The sequence below is a fragment of the Colletotrichum lupini genome, chromosome 5 (genome assembly GCF_023278565.1).
Source record: "Colletotrichum lupini chromosome 5, complete sequence".
Taxonomy (NCBI): domain Eukaryota; kingdom Fungi; phylum Ascomycota; class Sordariomycetes; order Glomerellales; family Glomerellaceae; genus Colletotrichum; species Colletotrichum lupini.
The window spans coordinates 4654394-4676835 of record NC_064678.1 but is presented as its reverse complement, the minus strand read 5'-3'; the positions used below and the strand labels follow the sequence as shown (position 1 = coordinate 4676835).

Genomic DNA, 22442 nt, shown 5'->3' with positions numbered 1-22442 from the left:
GGAGCCACATCCTCTGCTTGAGCAGACAGACCACCCAACATGCGAATTTTGTCATCACTGCCGGGATGCTTAAGAATCTGGACTAGTTGAGCGAACAACTCGTCGATGGCTATCTCGTAAATGTATTCATACCCCTCATGAGTCGTTTCTCCTCCACCGCAAGGTTGCAGTTAGAGAAAACCCTACGGGCCTACTGGTCTCTCTGTCTCGTCCCCGTAGCCCTTCAAGATACTCATTGTGAATCCTGCGTTGCCCCAGCCGTCGTCATTCTCTATTCGCGAATACCTCGATACGTTGCGAGTGGAAGTCAAGACGCCTCCTGGAACAGAACAAACTCGATACCTGACTCCCTCTACCAGTCATTTCTCTCTGTTCGCTCCCCTCCCCCTCTCAAGCACTCCTCGTTTAGACATGTGATCACACCGCCACTAAGAGACCACGGAACCTGCAACGGCCAAGTCACGAGAAGCCTCCGCACTTTTAAACATATAACGGCTTGAGCTTGCAGAGTAGGAAGGCCCGTCCCCCCTCAGAGACAGCATGGATTCCATAGACCAAATTGCCTAAGCCTCCCTCTTCGATCTCAGCCCTTGGAAGCAACCGGGCAACACAACTGTTCGCACCAGGCGGGACGCATCAAGTCTATGCCCGAGCAAACAGCATCCCAGGGGCCCTCAATCTCAAGCTTCCCCTGCGTGACGCAAAAGACTCAGTACTATTCCGACTTAGGGTTAACGATAACATGAAGCACAGGGAGGACATGGTCACGAACGCCATAGTACGACTGTGATTTGACTTCTTTTTTATTCGAGTCCTGGCTACCAATGCTGTAGTGGCTACAATAGACATGAAATATGCAGCATTAAGCCTCAGTATCAACAACTGTGGCATTCTGTCTGCAAATGGATGGTGTTTCACCAAAGATCCTTTGCGGGCTTCAAAACCTACGCAACAGACTGGTCTGTTTTAACATCCCCCAATCCTCCTCCCGCCCGTATCCTTGACGTCGAACGTCTCTCGTAATGAATCGATGCAATGATGTTTGTGATTCTCCTCCCCCCGCTTGTATGCTCTGTGACTTTGATGAAAAAATAGGACCCATTCCCAACTCAAACATGGTATCATTGCTGTGCTTTCCCTTAAACGCCCCTTTTGGTGCCTCGTTGTAACGCCGATGAGTAAAAAGAAAGAAGTGGTGAAAAGTGGGAGCTGATCGGTGTTGATAACTCCCAGTGGTGGTGGGTGCGTGATGGTATTAGTGCCTAGTCATCGCCGTAGGCGGGCTGGTAACGGCAGGCGGCGGAGTCGAAGAAGACGTGGAGCCGGTAGCTGTGCCGTAATCCGGAGGCAGAGAGCCACGGCCGACGCCTGTTGTGCCGCCGATGGGCGGGGGCGGAGGCATGGCACCTCTCGCGGTGTGCTCGACGTGGTGTGCCATCTCGAAGCTACCCTCACGAGCATAAGCCTGACCCGGCTTCGCCTTGGGCTCATAGGCTGGAGGGGCTTCACCGAACTCGTCCAGGCCCTCATCGCTACGAGTGGTCCAGGCCCAGCGGCCGTTTCTCGACGACCGCTGACCTCTTTGGCGATTCGCTTCTAAGTCGCGGCGGGGCCAGGGACGTTGCAGGCCAAGCTTGCGGAGACGGCGGCGGCGTTGAAATTGAACAAGAGTTGCGATGATGCCGAGGGCGAGGAAGACGATGAGCGGCGTGAGAATCCAAGTGTAAGGCATGTTGGAGAGCGAGTATGAGCTGCCCGTACTGCCGAGGGAACCATCAGAAGAAGACATGATGGATGTTGGTGGTTGGTAAAGCGAATGAGGGGTTGGCTGAGTAGAAGAGAGCGAATGACCAGAGATCGTCGAGCTCGGAGATCCGCGATTGGAGGGTTCAAGTAGGCGTGGCAGGAGCGATGACTGCCAATCGATGGGTTTTGTGGTGAACGAGAGTTTTTTTTTCTTTCGCTCGATATGCCGAGATGACTTTGCGTCGTTGACTATTCTTGGGACCGAAGGGAAGGATCCTTGGCGCCGTATTGAACGGAACTACAAAGGCGTAGATGTCGAAACAGGGAAATAGTCGAGGTAGCTATGGTGGTGCAAGGGCGAGACGTTGGTCTTTCACGTCATCATAGCGTGGCTCAGATTTGGCGGGAATTCGCTAGTGCTGTCTCGATCCAGCAAGCTTTTTGACAGCTGGTGAGCCTATGGCAGGTGCGGTGGAGCGGATTGAACGGAACAAGCTGCAGGAGCCAGGCCGGGAGATACGGGAAGGTGACGAGCTGGTGGGAAGACGTGGAAGCTGGACTCGAGAAGTTCGGGGAGATCGGGCGCTTGATGGGTTGGTGGTTGACGCAAGCAAGGAGGGAGCTTGCGGGTTATGATGATCTAATGGGGTTCGTATCGCCACTGGTTGGTGGATAAGTCGGGTCCAATTCTTTTCTTGTCTTGATTACAGGTCGCCGGGGGAATGCAGATCGTTGCAGCACTGTCGATGTCTGGAGAGAGATCGATTGGTTGGAAGTTTGACGTTCAAGGGAGGGAGAGACAGCGTAACAAAAGATTGGAAAGAAAAGAAAGGGAAAGCAGAGCGAAAGTTGAAGGGAGAGAAGAGTGTTTTCTGAGAAGAAATGGTGGCGGGGGGAGATATTGGATATTTGGCTGTAAAATGCCAAACACGACTCAATAGCGGAGTAGGTGAAAGTGGGAATTCCAGCTAGGCAGGGGCTGGAAGGAAGGACCCGAGAAATGAAGCAACGCGGGCGGGCAAGGCAGGCTGGCTGGATGTCCAAATGCGTGGTGGTGTCGTGGTGGTGAGGCCGGGAAATGGCTGGTGTTCCAAGGTTAGGTTGTGGTTATTCTGTAGGGCGAGACAAGGTTGGCCAGGTATGTGCGATTTTCGTATCCGATAGCTCGCGGATACAAGGTCGGAGGGAAGCTACTTTTAATTAAAGAACGGTAGCCAGGCACAGGAGGGCCGAGGAGGAGTAGGCTAACGATGCCCTGGGAATGGATAAAAAAGACGAGACGGCGATGGGCCTAGGGCGCAAGAGGAATGGCCGACGACCTCGGGAACGGCGTGCGAATGCGGACGGCTCCCGTGTGCGATTGCGAAGGGTGCGTTACTGGCGGCTGCACTGCATAAAAAGGTAAAACCAGACAGGATAACCAAGGGTTTAGGACTTCAAGAGACGACAGCCGAGGGATAAAGATGGGGTGAAAAGAAGAGGGAGGGAGGGAGGGAGCAGATGGGAGGATGTATTTGGGACGAAGGGATGCGACGGCTGGACTCTATTGATGAGCTACGGATTCACCGTTCACGATGCTATGTGCGTATTTCCGTAAGCTATGACTACGGATGCTTTCGTAGTGGCCGCGCAAATATTTGCACGTCAAGTGTCAAGTGTAGTGTCGAGGGTGATTACATGCAGCTGGTGAGGATAATTTACTCCGTAACCAGTGGACAGCTGCATGTGCAATGCCAAATGTGGACGCGGGAATCAGCGTTGCATGTCCTCTGGAGAACGGGGGCTGCGACGACGAGGAGCCAGTCAAGCAAGTCAAGATTTCAACCCCCCGTCAAACAGGAGGCACCCCTGAGGACGCGATGCCAATCCTTAGGGGCAGCCTTGGCTACTTTTTTGGGGATCGCACGTCATGAGCAACATGGTCGCAGTATCGTGTTGAGCAGGGCAACGTCTGCATCGATTGTTGAAGAGATGAACGTGTCCACCGGCCGAGTGCGAAACGGCGAAACAGAGAAACATACCTTAGGTAAGGAAGGTGTGTGTAGAGTCGCTCTTGCATCTGACGGGCACGGATACGTCGGCTGCTTACGTGTTCTGCCATTGCGAAGGCATTCGTACCTTCCTCGGGCCCTTCACATCTTGCAGTTGGATGCTTGCAGGACCTGGAAGTTTGGGATCCCAGGACGAGATTCGGGACAGGTACCTCTTCTGCCCGCCCTGCATGGCGGCTCTGTGAGGTACCCACATCCGAGGTTCTCCGTCTCCTCCCAGGTGCAGCAGCTGGTGCATCCCGTCGGACTTGGCTTTCCCACTTTCCCTTCCTCGGACGCCTTCCTTCAGCGTGCTGCGTCGGCCAAAATAAGGAAACTCTCACAATCTCCATCGTGACTCGCTGACACCTCGCACATCGCGGCTGTTTCAGAGACTCCTCGCTTCGTTCCAAATCGCATATCCTACCGCATGTCAAACGGAAAGGCAAAAAAAAAAATCAAAAAAATCTAAACTTTTGCAAACAATTATGCAAACACAAACACATGCAGGAGTTCCTCTACCTTATTAGCATTATTTCAAGAGTCCGTAAACATCCGTTCGACTGGGATGGGGGCGGCCGCAGCCCACAGCCCGCAGGCTCAAATCCAGTTCGACCGACTCGCACTCGGGAATTTGTAGACAGTTGAGGGACAAAAAGACCACACAGCAAACGCACTCACGATACCTTGTCTTGCCTGCGACCCGAAGCTTCAAGCCTCTTCATTAAACTCGCCTCGGTATTTCCGTTTGGGAAATGTGTATTAGAGTGGCCAGGTTGAGCCCGGTTGACCGTTGAGCATTCGATGAGGAAAAGGCTCTCGATTGACGGCGAGCTGCAGCTTACAGTCAGTCACTGGATGCAAAATTTGCAAGCATACTCGGCCAACAGTCAGCTCCTGCATTCCAGGAATCAGTTGCCCTCTTTGTCAATTCCAAAAGACTTTGTCTGGCGACTCGCAAGAAAATCTGTCAAAGTCAAGTTTTTGATTGCTTCTGTTCACGCGACCCTAGAGAAAAGAGGGTTCAGATGAGGTGTCAAGGGTCCGGACAGGGGTGCTTAAATTGGCCCTTGCACATCAGGACCGGATGGAGAGCTTGGCTTGGATTCGACGGCCTGAGGCTGCTGTGAGGCAAGCACACTGGTGGATTCTGGGCAAACCAGGCACCAGAAGCAAGACACCTGGTTGGTCGACCAATGCCCCACTTGTTCTCTTCCAAATGTCATCGCCAACTCCAGGCAACTCATCGTCACTGCTTCGTCCACCTCATCAGCGAAGCAGGTAATTACGGATACATCACGTTAGGCCCGCTTCAACCCAGATATGTGTGAATAGCGTCACTCCGTCGGCACATAACTCACTTCACCCCTTGCTTACCTCGCCAACGAAACCGCCAGGATGCCCCGCGCCATCAGAGGTAAGATGTCTCCCACCACATGCCTGCCCTCTCTGCCCAGCCGCCCTTCCCCAGATAATCCCCTGGCCTACTAACATTCCCGCCCCGCCTTTCCAGGAGTACTCATCGAGTGCGACCCCTCCATCAAGTCCATCATCGTCAATATCGACTCCAACAACCACGACTACATCATTGAGGATCTCGACGACCAGCACGTCGTTGTCAAGGAGAACATGGTTGGTTTGCTCAAGAGACAGCTTGATGAGGTTAGTGACCCCTTTTATTGTTCTACATACACACAAATATATCATATGTGTATATATCAGATACGGCATTGACACACATAACTTGCAGAGGTTAAAAGAGACCCAGCAGCCCGATGAGAGTTCAGACTCTGATTGAGCGCCCACGGAGTCGGTGTATCAATTGTCTTTATTGTACATGCCTTCATTTGCTTCCGACTGCTCTTCCACTGTGTCCTAGAGACAATCGTCTCCCAAATTCTGGCTGCCATGTGCCTATCGCTGTGCTTTTCGCCGCCGCAGCAGCATTCGGTCATGTCATCTTGACTATCATGGCGCGTGTATAATGTATGGTTTGTAGGAGGGGATCATGATCCGTCCCCTGACCCGGGAATGTCTATAGGAATGGAATCCAAATTGCCTCACACGAGGCTGCATCATTGTGGCAGTCCCACAAAAGGGAAGGGTTGACACACGTTTGTCTACCTAAAGGGAGCTGACTAGAGCTTCTCAAAAGTAGGCTTCTTCTTCTGCAACCCGGACATCAGGGCAGTCTTGGTATCGCTTGATTGAAGCATGGCAGCGTTCCAAATAGTAGTGTACCGCAAGTCTAGAGCCAAACAGTCAGCAAAGTCAATGAAGAAACAAAGCCCAATTCAGGGTAGTGGAGAATATAAATGGGCATAGCCATCCCCCCAAATGGAATGTTAACTTACTCTCCGCAACAGAGTGATCTCTCGCATGGTTCAACAGCTCCTTGGTACCCTGCACCGCAACAGGACTCTTGCTGGCGACGAACTCGGCCCACTTCGTTCCCGCAGCGACGGCCGCGTCCTTGGAGTCGTGCACCTGGCTGACGAAGCCCACGGCGAGCGCCTCGTCGGCCGAGAAGTCCCGCGCCGAGAGGCAGACGTCTTTCACCCACGACGTGGACCCGACGAGCTTGGGCAGCCGGCTGAGAGTGCCGAGGTCGGCGGCGAGGCCGATGTCGACTTCTTTTACGGCGAAGCGGGTGTTGCGCGCGGCGATGCGTACGTCGGCGCAGCATGAGATGTCGATGGCGATGCCGATTGAGATTCCGTGGAGGACGCAGACGACGGCTGGGGGGTGAGTGTTAGCTTAAATGTTTTATCGTTCTCATAGACTGGTGTGGATTTGGATTTGGGTATTATGAAGCATGTCCACGTTCATATTGAGAACCATCAAGGCCATATCAAGAACGAGCAGAATAAGAAACCTTGTGCCATAAAAGGTACAACTCAGAGTTGCAAACACAATAAATAGAAAGGTTACATACGCTTCTCACACTTCTCCACGGCAGCGATAGCATCCTGGAACTCGGTAATGTGGCGGCGCATGTTCGTCGCGTAGCGGGCCGGGTCGCCGCCGAGGTCCGCGCCGAGGGGGCTGTTGACGGCGTCCTGGACGTCGAGGCCGGCGGAGAAGGCGCGGTCACCGGCGCCGGAGAGGACGACGGCGCGGACGTCCGGGTCATGGCTGAGACGGTTAAAGACGGTGGCGAACTCGCGCCATACGGGCTCTGAGAAGGCGTTGAGCTTCTGCGGGCGGTTGATCTCGACGTGGGCTACGAAGGGGGAAGGGGAGGTGACGAGGAAGTGGGTGTAGGTGTAGTCTTTGAAGGGTGCCATTGTGTTGTTTGTTTGTATGTAGGCCTATGTATGTGTGATGTGAGGTGAGTGAGCGGAAGGGTTTGCCTTTGGTGAGGTTTTCGTGGTGTGAGGGGTGAGGCGGAGAGCTGGATGAGACTACCAATGTGAAGATGTTCAAATCAAGGTACGCAAATGGCCAGGGTGATTATGTGAGTATGCCTGAGTTCGTAGCCCGGCGATGCTTAGGATGAGCGTGGTAGAGTTGACAGTGAATCTCACTCAAATGTACAGATGACAGGATGTTGCGAATGCAATGATGAAGTTTCGAAGAGGCTGACTGGACGGGGGGCTGGCCGAGTTGCCGAGGCACGTCTCGCAGGCGTTTTCCCCGACCCGACCGAGGGGTGGCCCCGCCTGATCTGGGGTAAACGCTACACACGCCGGGGTGGGGTTATTGATTGCACTTCTTTTTTTTTTTTTGCTTCTGACAACACAAAGTGATCTTATGTAATGAACACATTTCGAGGTCTCTTGCTGTTCGAGGCGGGATCTCAACTCAGGTGTCAATGGATCTTTTGATTTAGGTGAATGGTTTCATTCGGAGCGAATTCCTGGGTGTGTGAGTCTTCTCTATATCTCGGCTTCGAAACATCGGCTGTGCTCAATCGGCCTTCTCGAGGCGATGAGCGTCGCGCCCTCTAGAATGAGAAGATTTCGCCCATCATTTGATCTGATTATCAAGTCATAGTTGGTTTCTGGCTCTCGGCTCATCTACCAACAAGTCTCGTTGTCCGATCTGCGCGGCTGACTTCACCTTTCGGGCTCAGCTAAAGGATCTTGCTGGGCATCTCTTAACCAGAAATCAAGCTTCGTTGGATTCCATTGCGTTGTATCATCCTCGAACTGATCTGCTAGGATGAATAAACGACGTGAACAAGTCAAGCCGCAGTCATCAACCATGCTAGTGCCTTCTAGGGGTGCCAAACTGCCTCAGCCCCTCACCAAGTCGGCTCGCACTACATCACTGGGTGGGAGTTCTGGCCGGATGACTCACGCTGCAACCCCAAACCACCAATAGCTTGGCGTTTTATAGGATGTACACAACAATATTTGAGGCCGTCTCCTCACATCGATGGCCTTGATAAGAGTCCTCGTGTTGGAATATGGAAATGAAGAGGGAGGTTGGACAAAGTACTAGAGCCAAGTCTCGAGGAAATGATTACTTACACAAGTTTTGCTATATGCTGCTTGTTCAATACTAGTAAGGCTTATGCCGAGCCTTGAGTGTTCTTTGAAGCAGAACCTGAAGACAAGTCAGCGACCAATCTCCTATACAGCCATGTCCTAAGTAGTACAGAGTCTGAATATCCAGGAAATCAGATTAGAGGCGAAACCGGTACCATAGACGATATCCTCATTGTAAGTTCAGTACGGCGAGTGAATGTCCATTATCATCATCTCTTGGAGTATCTCATGTATGGTCAGGGAACGGGGCTCACTAACCTTTCTCAATAACTTCTTCGATGGACTCATTGCTGTGCCCCTCGTAATTTTCATGTCAAAGGTGCGCTGTGAAGGCGTTTTATATAAGTGACTGTCCATGTGGCTACATCACAAGCTCTCCCGGTTGATTTGAGGTATCGCCAGTAAACTAAGACTTGAATAGTTGGTGGAGGGTCGGATCCGGGAGCCAAGGGGCTCGCCATATGAGTCAACCGGTCAACGAACCAATGCTCGTCTGTCCAAGCAAGGCTATCCCACGTCTATTGTTGCCATCAGAGGTTGCGAGATGACAATCACCGAGCACCTTCATCATCGGGTGAAAACGTAGTGCATGATCAACAACAGCATACATGTATTGTATCAGCGGAACACAACAGCAGAACGCAATGAGGGTTGTTATCCTAATGTATCCATGTACTTTCAATCTCCAGAAAAGCATACATGTACTTCGTTGACGTCCAGATCTTTGGAGCAAGATAGGTACCTAGTACAACATGATTCAAACGCTGGGGATGGAAGGTACGGTTCAACAGGTACCCCCTCCTCGTCTTCAGATTGTCATCATTTTTACTTGGCGGAAGGAGCCTACCCGACCAAATTTCGGTGCTTGCAGAAGGCACAAGGAAGAGTGACAATGACTACATGCGCTGTCAATAGATCGGCCCTCCGATTTTGTCGTCAGCACCATTATCCTCTCGACAACCTCCCCAGTTCCTTGACCTCCTATCAAAAGGAACTTCCCTAGAATCACGCCACCCTCCACACGGAGGATTTATCATTACTGCGCTTATCAAATGCTCATGCATCCCATTTTTTGAACTTCATGTCTAAGGCCACAAGGACTCGGTCTCTGACGCCACCGACCGAAGTCCAGCGGCTGACGGACCCCAGAACGTCGACTTACAAGCAAACGGCTCTGCGACGCTACAATTCCGCAGAAAAGCTTGGCAGCAGACCTCGTAGTGTCAGTTCTCGATCTTCAGATTCGCCGCCGACCACTTTCCGACTCGGTTTCTGCTGCCCCTCACAGGCCGAGCTTGCACTGAATCCCAAACCAAAGGAGGAGAAGCCTGCGATGTTATCCAACTTCTTCCATCCGACCAAAGATATCGTACATCGAAATCGAGAGCCATCCAACGCAACCAGAGGAGACTTCGAGGACACACCTCTTCCTAGCGCTCGACCTTCTATGATGGACATATCCCTGAAGAAACCCGAAAAGGACGTCGCTTCAAGCTTTTCTTCGGCGAAAAGTTGTAAATTTCGACATGCACTCCTCAAGACCGCTTCCGGGCGCCCCTTGTTGGTTGACAAAGATTTACCCGTGCCCCCGGTCCTTAGTCGACAAGTCAGCGAAAGCCAATTGCAGAACCCACGAGAAGACATAAAAGGCTTTGAGAACAAGGCAAAGATTGCCATTCCATCGAGAAAGTACTCGCCTTCCCAGATGCAAGACAATCCTGCACCTACTGTCAGTCAACGTCTCATGGAGACCACGACCAACGTCGACCCTTACTTTCCCCGGGAAACCATCTGCGTTGATCCTCTGATCCATCCGGATGAGTCACATACTAAGGTTCACCACCGTGGTATTCTCAAAGGTGCTGACTTCTGCGACACCGGTGTGCCTGGACAACCTGTTCCACAGCAACTTGAGAACAGGACATCTAGCTCTTCTTCTTCTGCTTCGTCATCTCCCTCTTCGGAGGCTGAAATTGTTCTTGCCAAGGTGCGCAGAGCTATGACTGGAGATGATCTTTGTCTCTCTACAGTCGAAGTCACTGTCCCAAAGCACGATGGACACAGCCATGCCATGAAAGTTCGGCCAGCGTTCAATCTACCAACCTTTGAGTACCCCAATATACGTCGCCAACAGCAATCTCCTCCTGGAGTCTCCAAGGTCCGGCCGTTTGACCCAGCCAAGGAACATTTGTTGCCCGAAGGGGATATCAATGGACCGACAGAAATCGAAATCAAAGAGAGCAAGGACAAGCTAACCAATATACCGGTCTCCAAAGTCCGACCCTTTGCCCAGGAACCCCCTGAGCTGAATCATCATGCTGGACATCAAAGAGTGTCAAAAGTTCGGCCCTTCAGTGACGAATCTGATAACGGCAACCAAAAAGACGAGGATGCCTATTTTGCTGTCGGATCAGATGAGTCGGCAACCGAGGGGCCCGGCAGAGTCACTAAGCCACGTTTGGAGAGTACAACTCGCTCCCGAGCAAGCACTATAGACTACAAGCGAACTGCTCAGTGGCTCCGGCATCTACTGAAGAATCCCGAATCTCATACGGCCAAGTTGACGGAAAGACCATCCAAGGCAAAAAGAGCGTCCTATGCTTCTTTGAAGAACTCTCAGGAACAAAGTCCAGCGTCGCGGAAGATGACCCGTCAACCGACGCTTCCAACTACCGAAGTTGAGCAGAATTTCTTCCAAAGCACTTTCGGGGAGCTAGAACGTCTCCTTCAAGAAGCTTTGGCACTGGCTTCTCGGGTTGCTGACGACGAAGAGGCAAAATCTCCAGAGGCTATACAATCTCCGCATGCTGTCTCAAAGGAAGCGGCACCCTATGATTACGCCTCTCAGTTCTCTGACATCGACTTGGATGATGACGGTAAAGCAAAAGGACCACAAAACAAACGCGCTGCTACGTTTCCACATTCCGGGCGGCCTGAAATCCGTGCGGTAGACAATCTCTACCGTACTATTTCTCTCACTCCGCAGACCGTAGAGCTCGAGAGCATGCTTGGTCGTAAGAAGAGTTCAGTTGTCAAGAAAACCAAACGTAGACGCAAATCGCGATCCCGGCAAGCTGGACCTGTGCCAGACAGAGTTTCGAGCAGGAAGAGAAACAAGGGCGTAAAGAAACCGAAGCGCACAAAGCCGAAGCAGATTGTCGATCAACTCCCGACAGATTCAGAGTCTAGCATGGACGGATCCAATGACTCCTCTGCAGTCAACTTCCCGACTCGAAATCAAGCTCAAGGAAGCAGCGAGCCAACTCGACCTCGAGCAAGCACGAAACGGGTACCCTTCTTATCCCGCAACACAGGCGAGGACAATCTTCCTCAGGAGGACTTGGGCGGCCGTCCGATCCGCAATCCACGAGGGATCAGCCTACGAGGCAAGTCTCATGTCAGTCTCCGTGGTATACAAGCATTCAGTCTAGCCAAGTCGAAACGACGTCAACCCATTGCTCGGGACTGGTCACCAGTCCGAAAGAGAGCCATCGCGGCTGTGGCTTGCATCAGTACGGCCCTGATCGGTATGATTGTCGGTATCTATGCCGGCCTAGTACCCTCACTGCAATACTACATCCTAGACACAAGCCACTCGATCATCAACGGCAATGTGGGCTGCTTTCTTGGGATGGCAATTCCCACATTCTTTTGCTGGCCACTTCCTCTGGTTCATGGGCGCAAGCCATACATCACGACTGGGCTGATTCTATCCATGCCACTTCTTTTCCCTCAGGCTTTGGCTGTCAGCGCTCAAAGATTTTACAGCCTCACTGGATAGAGAATGGTGTTGTTGGTTCCGCGAGGCTTCATGGGTATCTGCCTCGGTTTCGCAAGCATGAATTTCCACTCAATACTTACAGACCTTTTCGGCGCATCCCTCATGAGCAGCAATCCTCATCAAGAGGTTGTGGATGACTTTGATGTAAGGAGGCACGGAGGTGGTATGGGTGTCTGGCTCGGTATCTGGACATGCTGCTACATTGCATCCCTTGGCTTTGGTTTCCTCATTGGCGCCGCGGTGATCGATCAACTCCCACCAGACTCCGGGTTTTATATCAGTATCGCCCTGACCGCCATAGCCCTTTTGCTGAACACTCTATGTCCAGAGGTGCGTCGTTCGGCGTTCCGAAGATCAGTCGTGGAAGTCAGAACTGGCACGGATGTCTCCCGGCGTGTTGCTCGCGGCGAAATCATGATGCATCGTGTTAAAACTGGACCCAAGTGGTGGGGCGAGGAATTGTATCATGGTGTCGCACTCTGCTTTGAGATGCTTCGACAACCCGGTTTTGCTGTCATGGCCATTTACTCTGGTTGGATTTACGCCCAGGTGGTTCTCATCATCGTCTTGCTGGGATCCCTGACTTCAAGATTTTACCGAATGCGGTCACCCTTTGTCGGGCTCATGGTATCTGCGATAGCATTTGGCGCACTCGCTGCTATCCCATTCCAGAAGGCCAGTTACTTCTCCAGAGCGAGACACACCCAGGTAAACACCAGTCGTATGACATTCGACAAACAAGTAACATGGACATCTCACCTTCTTCGCCGATCCATTTTCGCCATTGGCCTCCCACTGGCTGGGATCGTCTACACATTGGTTTCGACTGGCCCACCAATGCATCCGATTGCGCCTGCCATTGTCGCCGCTGCGATCGGCTTTCTTTCGTGCCTGGCAATCTCAGAATGCAATGGACTCATCATGGAAACCTTTGACACTTCGGATCTACAGTCTGGTATGACTGGTCGGCCTCGGGGGAATTCAGACAACGCACAGAAGAGGAAAAATTACTCCGCCTACCCTCGCGTGACTGCAGGATTTGCCGTTTGTCACACCCTGGGGTTCATATTCGCTGCTGGAGCAACTGCACTAGGCGGTATGGCCCAGCGTAACCTCGGTCAGAGAGCAGCAACGGGAGTTGTAGCTGGAATCTTGTTCATTTTGACAATGCTACTGACATTGACTCTGATTCGTTTCAAGGAGGTCACGATCATTCCGGAGAGCAAGACCGAGGCGATGGATAGGTGGACAGCTGCGCGCAGAGAATCTATCAAACGCCGCGACTCGATGCCAACTGGGGTGATGGACGACAAAGATGTCATCGCTGAAGAAGAGCCATGGCGTCCGTTTATTGTTGGTAATCCCACCAGCAAAACACGACGAGTCAACGTCCTCGAGCTCGGTAGTCTGTCACGTTTCACGGAGATCAGGAAGAGGAACAAACTCATAGACGCTAACCAGCACCTGAACCGAGCAGCTTTCGATGCTGGGATAGATGCACTTGACGACCAAATCAGCGATGTCATGAGTGATATCGTTGACGATGTCAAAGACCTTGTGAGAAGAGGTAGTCAGAGGAGTCAAAGAAGCCAACGGAGTCAGCGGAGCCAGCGAAGCCAGCATAACCGGACCTCACGTTCGCGGCGAAACCATCGAAGTGCGACAAGCGATGGAAGTGGACACTCTTCTATTGAGATGACCTCCTTGGAGGACATCATGTCAGGTGGGCATCGGCCCCGATTGCCTGAGGATGTCTACAGTGAACGAGAATGCCTCAGAGGTCAAATGGTCAAGGAAGAATGAGAGACAAGATTGGAGTGCTTCGGTATGAGATAAATGTAGAATTTCCTACGAGCAGAAGAGGCCGTCACCAGGACGGTATTGCATGAGGGCACCTACAATGACGAGCAGACACTCTTGAGGGAAGAAAGACCAAAAGTTCGTAGTCAATGTACCTTAGTATACACAATATTGGTAGAAGAGCTAGAATGAAAATCCTTTTTTCGGAAACCAACTCCGGTAATGCAAGCCCATCTGCCTAGTATCTTCATCTACATTCGCCCTCCGTCCATCTTATCAATATTATCAGATCTAAGGAGAGTAGTGAAAAGGAAAGTGCTACGGATACAGATATGCAAAAGAAAATGTCGATAAATATCGTAGAGAGTGTGGGTATAGATGGTTCTTTGTCTTCGTCACGTATAAAAAAGAAAAAAATGATGGTTACAATCCTTTCCTGTAGTTCTCGTCCAAGGTGGCACGAAATGCAAGTTTTGTCAACCTTTAATCACTGCACATTTAAAAACAAGTCATCGCCCCGTCGAGTAGGCGTCAGCCTCGGCTGCCAGGTCGGCGTAGCAGGCAAGTGACCACCGCGCCCGGCGCCGCCACCACCGCCAGTCCGGGATGGAAACCCGGGAGGTGTAGGGAAGAGAGCGGCGTCGGGGGAGAGGAGCATATCCGTTCCGTCTCCGTTACCCCCTGGGCGAACGGGTCTCCAGTTGGGACTGTGGCGGAGGCCGGCGTTGGGGAGGATGAGGGCGGCGGCGCGTTCGGAGCCGAGGCGTTTGGACAGGAGGGAGGATGTTGTTGAGGGGGTTGCGACGGTGGGGGAGGCGGTTGTTGAGGCGGAGGGGGGGCGGATTGTTGGCGGTGGTGGTGGTTGTAGGATTGTCGAGGTTGGTCGGATGGCTTGCGTTGCGATGTGGTGCGGTGATGGGGAGGCGGAGGATGGTCTTTCGGGCAGGGGCTGTTTTGGGGGCGGGGATTTGGGGGGGAGGGGTTGTTGGATGGATTGGCGGCTTGGTTGTTGCTGTGAGAGACGGCGTTGACGTTGTTGGAAGGATTGTTGGTTCAGCTGTTGCTGGGGCTGCTGCTGTCTCTGCTGAGGAGGTTGAGGCTGCTGCTGTGATGGGAGACCAGAGTAGGGAGCTGGCTTCTGCTGCTGCTGTTGTTGCTGCTGTTGTTGCTGCTGTTGCTGCTGTTGCTGCTGTTGCTGCTGCTGGGCTCGAGGAGGGAGGTTCCCCCAGAGCGCCTTATGGACCGAAGTCGACTGAGGCTCCTGGTTAAGAAATGGCGCCTGTTGGACTTGCGCGGCCTGCGGTTGCGGGTGGATGTCGTCGTTGCGCTCGAGCCTGGGCCGTTTGGGGTTCAGAGGCGGCGGGTAGAGGGGTCTCATCTGCGGCGGCCTCTGGGTTTGCGCGGGCTCCCAGTGGGGCTCTTGCTGGAGGCCTTGGGAATTGTTCCTGTTATCGGAGGAGGAAGAACGGGGAGGAGACGGGGTCACGAGGCGGAGCGAGGGCGACCCGGTGGCGATCCTGCTGGGGTCGGTGACGGGACCGGCTGGGCGGGGGCGAGGGCCGACGGGTTTACGGGGGACGTCGTGGCTGGCCATGTACAGTCCGTTTCGGGACTGTTGCTGCTGCTGCTGTTGCTGCATCATCCCGAGCGTGGGACTGGGCTGTCCGGCGGGAAACGCAGCAAAAGGCCGAGCGGGAGGAGCCAGCAGGCGGAGGTTGTTGTAGCCAGGCTTGGAGCTGGTGCGGCCGGGGATGACGGGGTAGGAGACGGGTGAGTGTCCGACATTTGGGGATCCCCTTGAGGCAGGTGACTCCACGACAGGGGAGAGACCGCTTTGCTCAATCACGGGCTCGGCCTCGCTCGCGACGGAGGACGCGATTGTCGTGGCTGACGCGTGGGAGTCATGGCTGTCAGACCGATGCGGTGGGTTCCCAGCGCCTGTAGATATTGATGCAGCGGGAGGAGGGAAAGGAGCAGTGGCGGACCCTGTGGATTTCGACTTTGATGAGCTGCGGCGGCCGAGAGAGTTACTCCGGCGGCGTGGAGGTTCGGGATGAGAGAACGACATGCTCGGCACCGGGTGGGGAGCTCCAGCAGACGGGGGAAGAGCGCTGTTCTGGATAACTGTATTGGGTCTCGTGGTGGCAGGCGAGTAGACGCTCGAGGTTCGGGATTGGTGAGCCGCGGGCGGGGCGGCAAGGGCACCGGTTCGAGCGATCTCGACAGGCGGAAGAAGAACTGGGGGTGGTGGCATCATCCGGGGACCGGAGGGAGCAACGGGGCTTCCGGCTCCGTGGCCCATGCCCGCAGTCGTGGCCGTGGCAGCGAGCATGGCAGACTCAGCATAGGAGGGCTTCGCTTTGGCGCCACCACCCTGGCTCGCACCCGACGCATCGAGCTCGGCGATCTGTGCCATGTGCGTGGCGCTCTTGGGGTCCCCTAGGACCCAATTGCCGTTCTTGTCAGCTACGTAGTACGTGGCAGACTTGGGAACGTTGTTATTGCTTCCCACTGTTGCCGAGGGCGGTCTCCAAATGTTGTTTGAGCGAGCCGAGCGCGCCGAGGTGATAGCGCCGTCCTCTTCAAATTCCGTCATTGTGCTTTCGCGGGCATTGTAGTGGCTCTTTGGAGGCGCTGTGAGCTTGGCCGTCTTGAAAATTTGGGAATTTGTCGGTGCAGATCCGCTTTGGTCTGCCCGAGGGAGCGATGACGGTGTGAGGTCTATCTCGGGAATCTTGAGGGAAAGTACCGGCTTTGGCGACGAGAGAGAAGGCTTGGCTGGGAGGAGACGTGACGTTGGGCGGTTCTGCGCCTGAGGTGATGGACGGTAGGCAGCTGATGTGCTCTCAGGCCGGGAGACGGCAAGGCCGATCGCGCCGGGCCACCAGCTCATGCGACCGCTTGTCCGGGTACGCGCCGCCGGGGGCTGGCGTAACGGTGGCGGAGAAGGGGATTGCGCATGGTGAACAGGCGGGGAAATGTGAAAGATATTGGCGGGGCCCTCTTGCGGGTGGAATTCCCAAGAGTCCTTCTCTCGCACGGGGAAGAAGCCCGTCTTTTCATCCGGATAGTCCTTTCTGCGCTTGCGGCGGGCGAAGCATATGGCGAGGATGGCAATCCCGAGGGCAGCTGCAATACCGACTGCGAGACCTGCCACTTGAGCGGTGCCCAAGCTCTTGGAGGTGCCGGCGTCAGCGCCCTCAGCTCCTGGGATTACAGTTGCGGATGCGGAAGGTGTCGCTGTGGAGGATGACGGCAATGGCGGTGGTGTAACAATGCTATCCGTAGTAGAAGCCTGAGGTACAGTTGAGGTAGTCAACGTCGTAGACGTATTTGGGATGGACGGTGTGCCTGTTGCCGAGATAAGAGTCGTCGGAATCGAAGTCGTGAGATGGCTCGTCGATGTTGATAAGGTGGCCCTTGTGGTTGTCCTTGGGGGAACGAGGATGATACCTCCAGAGGAAGGAATAATCAACGTTGCAATGATGGCTGTGTGTGTGGGCTGAACAGCTCCCGGTTGGTTCGAGCACATCAGGTATGCTGCGTCGATCACAGTCTCTACTGCTTGTTAGAGTTCGTGCCATGATCGATATCAAGAACGCGATTTACGTACGCGGCGCATCACTTTCGCGACAGAAACCTATGCCCTTCTCTGCGACGATACACTGCACAGCACCCTCCCCTAAAGTGAGGCCTGAGAAGCCAACATTGGCACACAGACATTGTAGAGTGGGAGCACTGCCGCAGGTGGAGAGGTCGTAGTTGGCAGTCAAATGAGAACGGAAGCATTCGCGGGCACACGTTGGTACGAAACGCGTAATCTCGCTCGACAGGTTAAACGACGTCGCCGTGGTGAGGGAGGCCGGTAGTATGAGTGAGAGTGTCCAAAGAAGAGGCTTGAGGGCCATTGTACGGGAGGACATCTAAGAAGCCAAGTCAGCGTCGCTATATGTAAGAAGAGACAAAATGTTGCTTACTTGGATGAAGGTCCCATCCTTCATACGGTCTGTTGACAACCAACTAAGTCTGAAGAGGCGTCAGTGAATGGTAGATGCGGGTAGACAAAAAGGTCTGGAAATCAACAGCTTCAAGAGTAGACTGTGTATGAGCCTGATTGGGATGATCGACAAACTGGGGAACGAACCTATTGAGAGTGTGTCCTTATTAGGTTATTAAGAGACGACCCGCATCTCAAGATCGTATAGAATATGAGAGAGTCAAGAAAGTACTGTGGATAGAGTATCACCCGATTATTCCAAGAGTATCAGCTGCGGAAAGATTCAGCCGAGAAGAAGAGACAAGAAAAGAAAGAGGCTATTCCATGCGACCAAAAAGCAAAGTGTGTAAAAGAAGAAGCTGAGCAAAAGCTAAAATTGAGAACAGACGGCTTTGGGGGCTCAGCAGCGGGCATGTAACTGTTCATACATGAATGGAGGCGGTCCCAAGAAAGAAGGAGAAAGAAGGTTGACGCGGGCAGAAGGGAACACTGGTGCCTCTTCCGTCATACCCCAAAGAGACACGCTGCCGCTCACTTGGAGGCTCTCGACTTCGACCGCGCCTCGCTTCGCTTTTCCTGTGACTTCATCCGGAAACGCCATAATCTCGTTGCGACGAAAGTGGACGACGGGTAGGTAGTCCAATGCCCTGCCTCACTATGCCGCCAACCTGCAGGGTTGGATGCGGTTCCTGCAGTCACGTCCACAGCGGCCCGGTCTGCTCGCGAGCCGCTGCTGGAGATCTCGTTGAAATGACGAAGGCCAGACAATTCGGGACCTATCCGATTCCGTTTCGGGCGGGTGACACCCCAGCTGGTTGGTTGGGCGAGTCGCTCTATTTTCGTTCTGGGGGGAGGTTTGCAAGTTGCATCTAAGATCCAGAGTTGTGTGGCGGTCCAGGCCAGAATGTAACCCCTGCTGCATACCATCATACCAGACCGAGAAAGTCGAGTACCCAATGAAGATGCACTTGTTGAACAGATGCATGTACATTGAGTGGCTGAGGTGCTCCCACATCGCCCCCGAATTTAAGCGCCCAGTCTCCTCCTAAGCGCGGAGGCCGAACAAGAAACCAAAAGACGTCGAAGCGAACCGCCCCGAAAACGGGCGCCAAAACGGCCGATTACATCACGTGATGCAGGTCATAGCCATCGCAGACCAATGAATGATCACACTTAGCCAGACACAGTAGCCAAGTGTCAGATGTAGTCGCTGGCCAGTTGTTTCTCGATACCCTTCCCATGGTGTGACTGCCTCCTTCGTTTCGAAAATCACAACTTTGAGATTGATGGATGTGATTGACTCTGCAGTCCTCAGACAACAAGAGTTCTTCATGCAACGTGAGCGAGTCCTGCTGCTCATGACTGGGTACCACGACTGAGCTTGACACGCTCCTCCAACGTAAACATCCGCCATGAGGCATTGATGCGACATACCGACTTGAAGTCACATATAGACCCCAAGCCTTCTCGGGGTCGCTGCACTTGTCTAACTCAGCTCTTACATTTCTGAGTAGAACGCAGCATCGCGGCGGCCGAGTAGTGATGCGAACTGCTGCAAGCTAGCCACCCCCAACGCAACCTCGCATCCTACCGACCATTCCGAAGGTCTAATGTATGGTCCCGTTATAACCGCTGATATCAGACCACTGCATGATTGCAGTGAATATCGTTTCCAGAAGAACCGCATACTCTATTGGTGTTTGTTAGCTGATTTCTAGCGAAGCCACCAGGTACACAGGGTCGAAGGGTGCAAGTCAGCTGATCAGAATGATCAGCCTGAAGATCATTATCAGTGTTCAGGAATTTCCATTGTCTCCGTTCATGGTATCTCATTTTTCGTAGCCTCTGCTGAGAGGCTTATGACCTCACCTGAGGCCTTCCACATTTACACCCTGTCCCAGATTGACAACCATTTTAAAACGGGCCCTCCATAGTCTGAAGTGCCAGATTTATCCGCCGCGGCCCTCCGTTCATATCACGCACTACCTTTCCCTCAACGACCCATTGAGCGATCAATCAGTACTAAGACTTGACGCTGGCATCGGTCGCGCTGGGTGCGAATGCAGCCTTGGCGCGGTTGGACTTGATGACCTTCTGCACGTCTTCCTCGGTCTGGTCCCAGTCGTTGGCATCGAGCTGGACGAGATCAATCTCGTACAAATCTGCGATATTCTTGAGGGCATAGAAACTCTTCTTGTCGTAGACGAAGCTGATGCTCACACCGATACGGCCGAAACGTCCTGTGCGGCCAATGCGGTGCAGGTAGGTCTCAGGGTCAGGCTCCGAATCTCCACGTCCCTTCATGGGGATATCGTAGTTGATGACCATGGAAACACTAGACACATCGATACCGCGGGCCAACACGTTGGTGGTGAGAAGAACCTTGGACTGGCCGGTTCTGAACTCCTCCAAGAGACGATCGCGCTCTGGGCCGTCCTTGGCACCATGGAGGGCGGAAACACGATGGCCGTCTGCCTCCATTCTGCGCTTAATCTCGTCCGCACTTTCACGAGTCTGCATTGTGCGGTTAGTCAGGCTCAAGCTTCCAAGATTACGTCGGTCTTACCTTGACGAAGATGACGGAGGAGCCAATAGTCATGAGACCGTACAGCTTCACCAGCACCTCGTACTTGTCCTGCTCGGTAGGGCAATCGATGTACATCTGAGAAATGCCCTTGACGGTGAGCTCGGTGTGCTTCAAACGGATTTGATCAGCCTTGGGCGCAAACTTCTCAGCGAAGCCCATGACCTTGTCAGGGAAAGTGGCGGAGAACAGAAGGATCTGGATGTCGCGGGGCAGCATGCTGTTATCATTAGCCCAGTTCTCAATAGACATATTCAGAGGTCAACCTACTTCTTAACACGGAGGCACTGCTCGCCCAGACCTTGCTGGTCCAACATGTTGTCGGCCTCGTCAATAACGAGGAGCCGAAGCTTGGAGACATCCAGCTGACGTCTACGGATGATGTCCATGACGGTACCAGGTGTTCCAACAATGACATTGGCTCTGACAGGGGCATTGCGCTCCAAAGCACCAGGAAGAGCTGCAGCAACGTTGAGACCCTCGCAGAACTTGCCGATGTTGCGCACAACGCCCTCAATCTGACGAGCAAGTTCGCGACTGGGAGCCAGCATCAGTGCCTGAGGTTGCTCGAGCTGTGAGAAGTCGACTCGCGACAGGGTAGTAACGACAAAGGCAGCCGTCTTGCCAGTTCCAGATTGCGACTGGGCAATCATGTTCCGAGGGGGATCGGTCAGCATCAAGGGAAGGGCCTTCTCCTGAATCTTGGAGGGCTTTTGGTAGTTGAGGGAAAGAAGACCACGAAGAATCTCATCGCGACTGTACAATCGCGTATTAGAAACCTGTAAGTATTCGACTCGACTGTGCACTCACAGGTTCATTTCGGAAAAGTTTGAGACCGAATAGAGAGTACTGTTCTGGTCGGACTGGAGGTCGCCCAGCTTGACGTCGACATCGTAGGTATTCTCGATAAGGCCAGAGTCTGCAGCTCCGTCGGCCTGAGGGACTTCAGCTTCCTGGGCTTCCTGGACTGCCTGAGTAGCTTCCGGGGCCGCGCCCTCGGCCGGTGGCTCTGTGATGCGACTAGCAAGGTCGGCCATCGTGACTGAGGATAGGCGCGGTCAAGTGTGAGTTCTAAAGGAGAGGCATTAAAAATCGACTATATAGCCAGCTGCAATAGTCGAAAGTCTTACTTGGCGGTTTGTCGAGGGTTGGTGGCAGTCAAAGGGAAGTAGCGGTATGGTCAGCCTTCACCTGTGCGGCTTCAACAGCAGGTTAGCGAATGGCAACTTCACGAATCTGCAGAGGAAACTCAATTGGGGAGAGAGAAGGCCGGAAGCAGAACGATGAATTGACTTACATGCGATTAGGCTGGTCTTTCTTTGCGTGGTTGTGTAAACCGGGCAGTTCAGTCGGGGAATTTAGTTTGTTTTGCGATGACGGATTTGGAGCTTCCAAACCAAAATTAATTCTAGGAAGCTACGTCGTCTGTCACTCCTGCCTGTGACTGAGCACTCCAAACCGATGGCGGGGCTACGCGGGGCATTTTTGTCGCCTAACAACCAAGGCCTGAATCAGGAACGGAAAGCTCACCTTCCTACCGACATTTAACCGGCAAGGGTGGCTCAAGAGTGCGCCTACCTTAGCTGAAGTTGGAGGTAGGTGGCTGAGGTAAGGCAAAAGGAAGGAACCCAGAAGTCATGGCTTCTTCTACCTTGGGTAAGGTACCTGATCATTGATGTACCTTCCATAGTTTTTGGGCGTAGCACGTGACATGACTTCCAATCTGCTACGGCCAAACACATAATTGAGCCCAAGAGCTTCAGGTCATTGGGGTTGCCCTGTCCACGGGCCATTCTTTTCATTGGAGTACGACGTCATTCATGCAATCAGCAGTGTGTGATGTTGATTGAGCCTTGAGGTGAATACCAGCACACGGCATGGAATTATTTAATCTCCGGCGCATCCATCGAGCATAGCAAACCCAGTAGACTTTCGTGCAGCTTGGGGAACCCGAATCCGAAACCCCTGTACTCCGTAAGTCGACCCACCCCCTTTTGGCCACCCCCCCCTT

General features: G+C 53.3%; 8 protein-coding genes across 8 annotated transcripts; 4 read left to right on the top strand and 4 right to left on the bottom strand.

The window, feature by feature from the left end:
- Positions 1-1255: 1255 nt before the first annotated feature.
- Positions 1256-1789, bottom strand: CLUP02_10808 (uncharacterized protein; the record flags this gene model as incomplete). The annotated part of the gene is made up of 1 exon (XM_049289780.1): positions 1256-1789. One exon carries the CDS (start codon positions 1787-1789, stop codon positions 1256-1258), a length of 534 nt encoding a protein of 177 aa, XP_049146925.1.
- A 3385-nt stretch (positions 1790-5174) lies between these two features.
- Positions 5175-5574, top strand: CLUP02_10807 (RNA polymerase II transcription factor B subunit5; the record flags this gene model as incomplete). The annotated part of the gene is made up of 3 exons (XM_049289779.1): positions 5175-5193; positions 5290-5438; positions 5527-5574. The coding sequence occupies 3 exons, from the start codon at positions 5175-5177 to the stop codon at positions 5572-5574; spliced, it is 216 nt and encodes a 71-aa protein (XP_049146924.1).
- Positions 5575-5914: 340 nt separating this feature from the next.
- CLUP02_10806 (enoyl-CoA hydratase/isomerase) lies at positions 5915-7063 on the bottom strand (the record flags this gene model as incomplete). Its single annotated transcript, XM_049289778.1, has 3 exons — positions 5915-6024; positions 6131-6514; positions 6712-7063. 3 exons carry the CDS (start codon positions 7061-7063, stop codon positions 5915-5917), a joined length of 846 nt encoding a protein of 281 aa, XP_049146923.1.
- A 131-nt stretch (positions 7064-7194) lies between these two features.
- CLUP02_10805 (uncharacterized protein) lies at positions 7195-8222 on the top strand (the record flags this gene model as incomplete). Its single annotated transcript, XM_049289777.1, has 6 exons — positions 7195-7233; positions 7316-7448; positions 7551-7584; positions 7773-7913; positions 8000-8052; positions 8140-8222. The coding sequence occupies 6 exons, from the start codon at positions 7195-7197 to the stop codon at positions 8220-8222; spliced, it is 483 nt and encodes a 160-aa protein (XP_049146922.1).
- A 243-nt stretch (positions 8223-8465) lies between these two features.
- CLUP02_10804 (uncharacterized protein) lies at positions 8466-9272 on the top strand (the record flags this gene model as incomplete). The annotated part of the gene is made up of 4 exons (XM_049289776.1): positions 8466-8588; positions 8691-8805; positions 8873-8933; positions 8990-9272. The coding sequence occupies 4 exons, from the start codon at positions 8466-8468 to the stop codon at positions 9270-9272; spliced, it is 582 nt and encodes a 193-aa protein (XP_049146921.1).
- A 78-nt stretch (positions 9273-9350) lies between these two features.
- On the top strand, positions 9351-13853 carry CLUP02_10803 (uncharacterized protein; the record flags this gene model as incomplete). The annotated part of the gene is made up of 2 exons (XM_049289775.1): positions 9351-11796; positions 12133-13853. The coding sequence occupies 2 exons, from the start codon at positions 9351-9353 to the stop codon at positions 13851-13853; spliced, it is 4167 nt and encodes a 1388-aa protein (XP_049146920.1).
- A 484-nt stretch (positions 13854-14337) lies between these two features.
- CLUP02_10802 (uncharacterized protein) lies at positions 14338-17851 on the bottom strand (the record flags this gene model as incomplete). Its single annotated transcript, XM_049289774.1, has 3 exons — positions 14338-17408; positions 17464-17773; positions 17828-17851. The coding sequence occupies 3 exons, from the start codon at positions 17849-17851 to the stop codon at positions 14338-14340; spliced, it is 3405 nt and encodes a 1134-aa protein (XP_049146919.1).
- Positions 17852-19869: 2018 nt separating this feature from the next.
- On the bottom strand, positions 19870-21468 carry CLUP02_10801 (DEAD/DEAH box helicase; the record flags this gene model as incomplete). The annotated part of the gene is made up of 4 exons (XM_049289773.1): positions 19870-20361; positions 20414-20651; positions 20702-21187; positions 21242-21468. 4 exons carry the CDS (start codon positions 21466-21468, stop codon positions 19870-19872), a joined length of 1443 nt encoding a protein of 480 aa, XP_049146918.1.
- Positions 21469-22442: the final 974 nt, after the last annotated feature.